Source organism: Plasmodium cynomolgi, chromosome 14 (genome assembly GCF_000321355.1).
Source record: "Plasmodium cynomolgi strain B DNA, chromosome 14, whole genome shotgun sequence".
Taxonomy (NCBI): domain Eukaryota; phylum Apicomplexa; class Aconoidasida; order Haemosporida; family Plasmodiidae; genus Plasmodium; species Plasmodium cynomolgi.
The window spans coordinates 746,166-753,195 of record NC_020407.1 but is presented as its reverse complement, the minus strand read 5'-3'; the positions used below and the strand labels follow the sequence as shown (position 1 = coordinate 753,195).

General features: G+C 39.6%; 1 protein-coding gene across 1 annotated transcript; it reads right to left on the bottom strand.

Annotated features, from left to right (window-relative positions):
- Window positions 1-3,389: 3,389 nt before the first annotated feature.
- Window positions 3,390-6,305, bottom strand: PCYB_142640 (DNA replication licensing factor MCM4; the record flags this gene model as incomplete). The annotated part of the gene is made up of 2 exons (XM_004224735.1): window positions 3,390-5,458; window positions 6,023-6,305. 2 exons carry the CDS (start codon window positions 6,303-6,305, stop codon window positions 3,390-3,392), a joined length of 2,352 nt encoding a protein of 783 aa, XP_004224783.1.
- Window positions 6,306-7,030: the final 725 nt, after the last annotated feature.

The following is a 7,030-nucleotide window of genomic DNA, read 5'->3' as shown; positions in this document are numbered from 1 at the left end:
ATAATGGTGTACTGGGGCGCGCCAAAAAAGACTGCTCTGTCTTCTTCGCCCTCGGCTTTTCCCGTTCCACTTTTCTCTTTTCGCTCCTATCTACTGGCCTCGCGCCTGCAGCACAACTCACTTAAACATTCAACGCACACACCGCCCAAGAAATAACATATTTATATGTACCTTGTATGTTGACACATCATGTGCATCCCCTATACACATGTGTACGTTACAAGTGTATATATAATAGCGGTGGCAGCAGCGATGGAGGGGGAAATAAAGCCAAAATGTGCGAAACAGGCATTAAAAAGGCACAAAAAATATAGGGAAATGTGCAAAAAGTGGGCAATTTTTATGCCAAAAATGCACGAAAAATATGCCAAAGGGAAAGATCAACGAAAAACATGCCAATCTTGTACAAAAAGGGTACCATAAATGGACAAAAAGGGTACCATATATGTACAAAAAAGGTGCCAAAATGTATGAAAAATGTGCCAGAAATGTACAAAGGAAGGGGCCAAAATGTACGAAAAACGTGACAGAAATGTACGAAAAATATACGAAACATACACAAAACATACACAAAACATACACAAAACACACACGAAACATATACGAAACATAACGAAACATGTGCAAATCAGGTACCAAAGGTACGTGAGCACAACAATAATATAGTGATACAAAAATGTATGTAGCAGGTTATAGTAGCGGTGGAGGCACTACTCCCGCCTGTTTATCACATGTATGATTACATAAACACAATCACGCATATAATATAAACACATGTACGTTATGTTGCGCATATATTGTTGTACTGTGTACATTAAATTGCAATTGCATAGTAATGCGTATGTAACTTTACAGGATGTGAAAAAACTTAAAATAATGTTATCATAAACAGAATGTGAAAAAGAAAGCGTCGAATTCAATTTCACTCAGAAGAATCATTAGAGAAAAAAAAATTAGCTTGTTACAAAAAAAAATGTACACGTTTATGATTCAGAGAGGGAGAAACACAGCTAAGCACTGCTTTTATGTATTTATTCGTTCAATCGTTCGTTCAACCGTTCGTTCAATCGTTCGTTCAATCGTTCGTTCATTCATCAGTTCATTCATCCTTTCATTCATTCTTTCATTTATTTATTTTTTTGTTCCTTTACCCTTACTACAATTTTTTACGTGAAATAAAGCAATATTATTTTTCTCTGCCAATGTGCTAACTTATTGCAAAAATTAAGAACGTGTGTTAGGGGAGAAAAATTATATCTCCGTGCCGAACGTAGGTGCAAAAAAAAAAAAAAAAAAAATTACTTAATTGAATTCGTTTTTTTTATAAATCTACGAGATCGTTACCTATGTATATATACGTCCACATGCACGAATTCCCTGGGGGGTGGAGCATAAATAAGCAAATTTTCTCCTCCACGTGAAGTACTCATAGTTATACACCTGTATGCATATTCTATATACTCCACGCATACTTTATTATACTCCATGCATACTGTATGCCTACTCTATGTATACTCTACACGCCACGATTGCGCATTCGTTTTTCCCCTGTGAAACGCTTCCACAGGAGCATAAAAAGGCATTCCCCAAATAAGATAACACTTTCTCTTTTTCGCGAAGGAGAGCACTCTCCACACTGTGTAAGTTGTGTTGAATTTTTTTATTCATCATAAATGGCTAGCTAGAGTACCTTTTCTTTATACACAAGTAGAAGAAAAAAAAAAAAAAAAAAAACGTTTTGTTAAGCAGTTTCTACTACGATATGACAAATGCGCATACGCGCTGCATATAAAAGGCACATTTTCAAAAAGGAACCAGGGGATAGTAGTTTTCGTTTTCGCCATAATTTCTACCCAATGTAGGAATGCGAATATGAGTATGCCATGTATACAATATATGTAGGTACATACATGCATAGTAGTGTAACAAATTGGTGCTCTGCATGTCACAAAAAATTGTGCACATAGAGGGAAAGATACATGCAGAGAGAAGGGGCAAGTTAACGTAGGGTAGGGTATATATATGTATGCCGTTCAACAGAAATGACATAAAAACAGGAAATGCCGTTTTCCTCGTGAACTTCGAAATTTTGCTAAAATGAAAAAATACAGCTTGCATAAATGGCCCCACTTTGGCTACTTCAATTCGTTGGGCGGCCGTGTGCAACAAAGGAGAACTGTATAGTAGCTCTGTGCTCTTTCGCAGGGACATCTCTTGCGGAGATATTTCACAAAAATTTACATTGTGTCACCTGTTTTTTATCAAAAGCTCATTTACGTACAAAAGGGAAGAACATGCTTCTTTGGCATATGCTCCTCTTTTTTTTTTTTTTTTTTTTCACGTATCCTTTTAACCCGTATTGAGGAATACCTAAATAAGTGAACCCCTATTCGTAATTACACGTTATGTGAAATACAAAAGGAGTTAACAAAATTGTGTATGGATAACTGTGCGGGCCAAGAGAGAAACAAAACACTCTTCCGTTGTGCATCTTTTTCCCTGTTTGGGACTTCCCGTAAAATGCGTCAATAATGCAATGGAACAAAATGAAAAAAAAAAGAAAAAAAAAAAATATATTATTACGACTTTTTTGTGCAATGTGACGAAGAGGTACGGTGGAGGCGAGGGGATATATGTACTTTCTTTGTAGTCATTTTTTTAAAAAATTCGAGCACCTCTGTATGCAGCAAAAAAATGTTGGTGAACTCATTTTTCCACTTCGACTTCTTCTCTCCTGGCTAGTAGCTCTTCGCACGCCCAGGGAAACCCGGGAGCCTCGCGCATTAGGGTTCAACAAGAGGGAAGGTATTCCCATTACGTGCATGTAGCGATGCATGTAGTGATGCATGTAGCGATGCATGTAGTGATGCAAGTAGAGATGCATGTAGCGAAGCAAGTAGAGATGTATTTTTTTTCACCGATATGTGCATGCACCTCATGCATTCACCGGCATAATTATGTGCAACTGCAATATTGGTGAGATGCGCCTCCCCGGTGCGCCTCCTAATATGGGGGGTAGAGTTATAAACTCAGCCTATAAACTGATGTACCCCTAAGTGATGAATGCACAGAAAAAGGGCAAGTATATTTTGACACACATGTATGGTACATCACGAAAGGGGGGAGGTACACCTTCGCAGTGATTCAAGGAAACTCAACTCCTTCCCCGGTTAATAAGGGGTACTTAAAAATGTAAAATGAGGGAGGAAAAAAGGAAAACACACCTGACGGTACTGCTCGGAGGTGCTACTCGACAGTGCTGCTCGACAGTGCTACTCAGCGCGCTAAAAGGGGAAACACCCGCGAAAAGCGCCCTGACCCACTGATAAGAATTCCTCTAGATGCATCCGCACAGAGTACCTCTGTACGGGGGCGTGTGACCCCACTCCCTACTTCTTCTTGTACAGGCCAGAACACAGCCGTGTGATCTCCTGGGAGCGTTCGAGGTCGTGGAAAGCCTCTTCGAAGGACTTTCTATCCATAGCCATCGCATAGTCCCGATTATTCATAATGGTCTCGTGACAATGTGAAAGCAATTCATCCTTTGTCATGTTCCTCAAAACGAGAGCATTCATAATGATGTCCTTTATCTGATCTGATTTCTTCTTATGTTGAGATGTCTGTCCAAGGTTAACTTGATCGAAATCGATTCTACCACTTAGGGGATCTATCAAACTTTGAAACGTTGCAATGTTCATGAGTCGCACAGCTTCGTTGGCCTCCTCAGGAGTGACTACATCTTTGAGTTTCATTCTCGCTAAACTTTGGCTGAGTCGAACGAGTCCTTCCAACTGTCTGGGGCTAGCCGTCGGAGACTTTGACCCTTCCTTGCATCTCATTTTTATGTATTCTTCAATTATAATCTTTTTACTTTCTAAGGAAATAATTGGGTTGCACGTTATGCGGCAGTAGGCAATATACAACGCTAGGGTGTTCGAATCGATTAGGTATTTTTTGGAGTTTTTTTTATACGCCTTGGTCGGGGTAGCAGTTTGGTCTTCTCCTATATGTTTCTTCCTCCTTTGATATGGATCTGCGTCACTTCCAGCGTCAAACTCTGAAGGAGCTTTTAACTCGTCACCCGATTGGGAGTCCGATTCGGAATCTGATTCGTCATCCGTCTCGGAATCGGACCCATCTTTCGCGCCATAGGAAAAGTTTTTGCACAGCACGGTAGCTAATTTTTTGTCTTCTTCCTCATTCGCTTGATCTATAACGAGATAGATTAAATCGAATCTTGAAAAAAGGGATGGTGGTAGGTTGATATTCTCCACAACAGCTTTGTTTTTATCATACCTACTGTTAATCGGATTAGCAGATGCAAGAACGGATGTACGAGCATTCAGTGTTGCAACGATCCCTGCTTTGGCAATGGTAACTGTTTGTTGTTCCATAACTTCGTGTAAGATTGCCCTAGCGGAGTCATCCATTTTATCAAATTCGTCAATACAACAAATTCCTTTATCTGACAGGACAACTGCACCAGATTCGAGTATGTATTCCTTTGTCTCCGAGTCTTTCGAAATGAAGGCAGTCAACCCGACACTGCTACTACCCTTCCCACTTGTGTAAATACCTCTTGGGGATAATTTATGTACATAATGTAAAAGTTGTGATTTGGCTGTAGAGGGGTCTCCACATAGTAATATATGAATTTCAGATCGATACTTATTTTTAAATTTATCGGTAGTTTTGCTTCCACCGAATAGTTGGCAAAGGAGACCTTTCTTGATATCATCTCGTCCATAAATCGATGGAGCTATAGAATCAACCAACCTTTGGTAAATATTTGGGTCTGTACTGAGTTTCTGCATTTTCTGGATTACTTCTGTGGTGAATAGAAGATTTCCTTGCTCATTTAATTTTTCGAAATTTTCTTCCACTGTTCCATCATCATTTCTTTTCAAAATAACTGATGCAGTGTCGTTCTGTTCTGTTAATTTCATTTTCTGTTTGTTCTCCTTTCTAATGTGTATGACGTTGATGTAGGTTCTATGTACACTATTGTAACATCTAGACCTAGGGTTTAATCTCACGGGAGAGGCTTTCAATATGCCTGTCAATTCAACTGTGTCTCCTGGTTTGGTATAGTCTATCAAGTCGTCATATGCATATACAGAAATGGATTGTGGAGTCTCTCCCTGTTTTAAATGTTCAGTAACTTCACTCAATTTGATTAGCTGTTTTGAAGAGAAGCAGCAGTTGTTATGCCATAATTCGAACGTATTCTTATTATTGCAATTTGTGCAGGTTAGAGGTTCTTGTACTTCCCCTTGGATGACATGTTCATACACTTCTTCGTTGCATTTCTCATAATTATTAACTCCTATTCTTTTTTTAGACGTACATTTGAAAGCAGCCATGGTCATTTCAGGAATGATATTAGAACATCTGATTATGACTCCTTTTATACATACAAGTGTTTCTATATGATTTGGTCCTAATTTTCTGGGTGTATCTTTATGTCTCTTATTAAAGAATCGAACTCTACAATAATCCTGCTTGGCGTTGGTAAGGGAATACTTATCTGATGCATTTGATTTGGTGTCCCCCTCGAGCACCAATGCCAAAAGGGAGTTATACTTAGCACTTATAATTTTATCTATCTCGCTGATACAATCCGATGGATACTCTACAATTAGTTTGTATAATTTTTTGTTAAAGAAGTAAATATGTGTTAAGTCCACTTCGAACGATTTGATGTGTTCTAAATTTTTTACAGCATCTGAATCCGTTTCTTCCACTTCGTTGTTTAGTTTGCATTCATTTTGTCGACCCGTCTCAATAAATTTTATCATTTTCCATCCATAGTAAGCCAAATATACTTTCAAATTCTCTCTATGAAGGAGGATATACTCCGTAATACTTCTATCCTCATCTGTGAATTGCAAAACGTCGCTATAATTTGTGATATTAAATTCGTCGAAGAATTGGTTGAATAATTCTTTTATCTGCTCCAAGTTAGAATCTATAAAATGGGGTAGTCTTCCTGATTCTACATCTTCCATAAATGCCTCCCTACCCACATCTCCTATGTCAGCTCTTGCGCATTTTATTCTTCTGATCGCTAGAGGTGTGTGTCCGTACCTCAGAAACTGCGACCCGGTGTTGCTCTGGTTTAGGTACTTGGATTCGTTCAGCATGCTGTTGAGGAAGCTACCTTTGCTGTTTTTCGTCCTCCTACTGGAGACCGGCGAGTTCATGAAGTTACTACCGAAGATTTCGTTGTTCGTCCCGAAAATGTTCGAGGAGCTCATCGCATAGGGGCTGGCATTCTGCCCCACTCGGCGTCTCGGAGTTCCCATTTTGAGGAGATGAGCGCTCGGATGGGCGGCGGGGATAAGCCGTTAAGCGGTTAAGCAGTTAAGCAGTTAAGCGGTTAAGCGGTTAAGCTGTTAATCCGCTAATCCGCTAATCCGCTAATCCGTTAAGCATCCACGTGGGGGGCGCGGCAGAGTGGACCAGGTGTGTGCGTTCCCTCCTTATGCGTGCCTCAACCCAGGGATACACCTCGCGTGAGTGAACGAAATTGTGCGAGGTGCACAAAAATGGCTAACGGGGTAAAGAAGAAAAGGGAAAAACTGCGCAGATTTTCCTTTGTCTTTGGAATGGCGAAAGAATACACACTCGTCCTGTTCGAAGCGTTCTTCCTTATACCCCATGAATGCTTGTGCTAATCGAGTCGAGTTGCTCAATACGCTTTCAGGTGAATTGAAAAAGGGGTGGGGAAAAAAATGTACTCATGAGGCGATCGTTCAAAAATGGAACGATGGCGCAAATTGCATGTGTAAATGGAGCGCAAAAGAAGTACGCAAAAATGAGAGAAAAAGTGAGAAAAAAAAAAGTTACTATCCCGTGTACTCAAAGTTTAAATATACTTCCCTTCGGACGAGCGTGTCATTACTCGCAAAGGATGTTTACTTGATTTCATGTTTCCTTTTCGATTTGGCAATCTTACCGAAGACATTATTTTTCCTTTTTTTTTTTTTTTTTTTTGTACTTCTTTTTTTAATACTTCCCCTAACAAAAA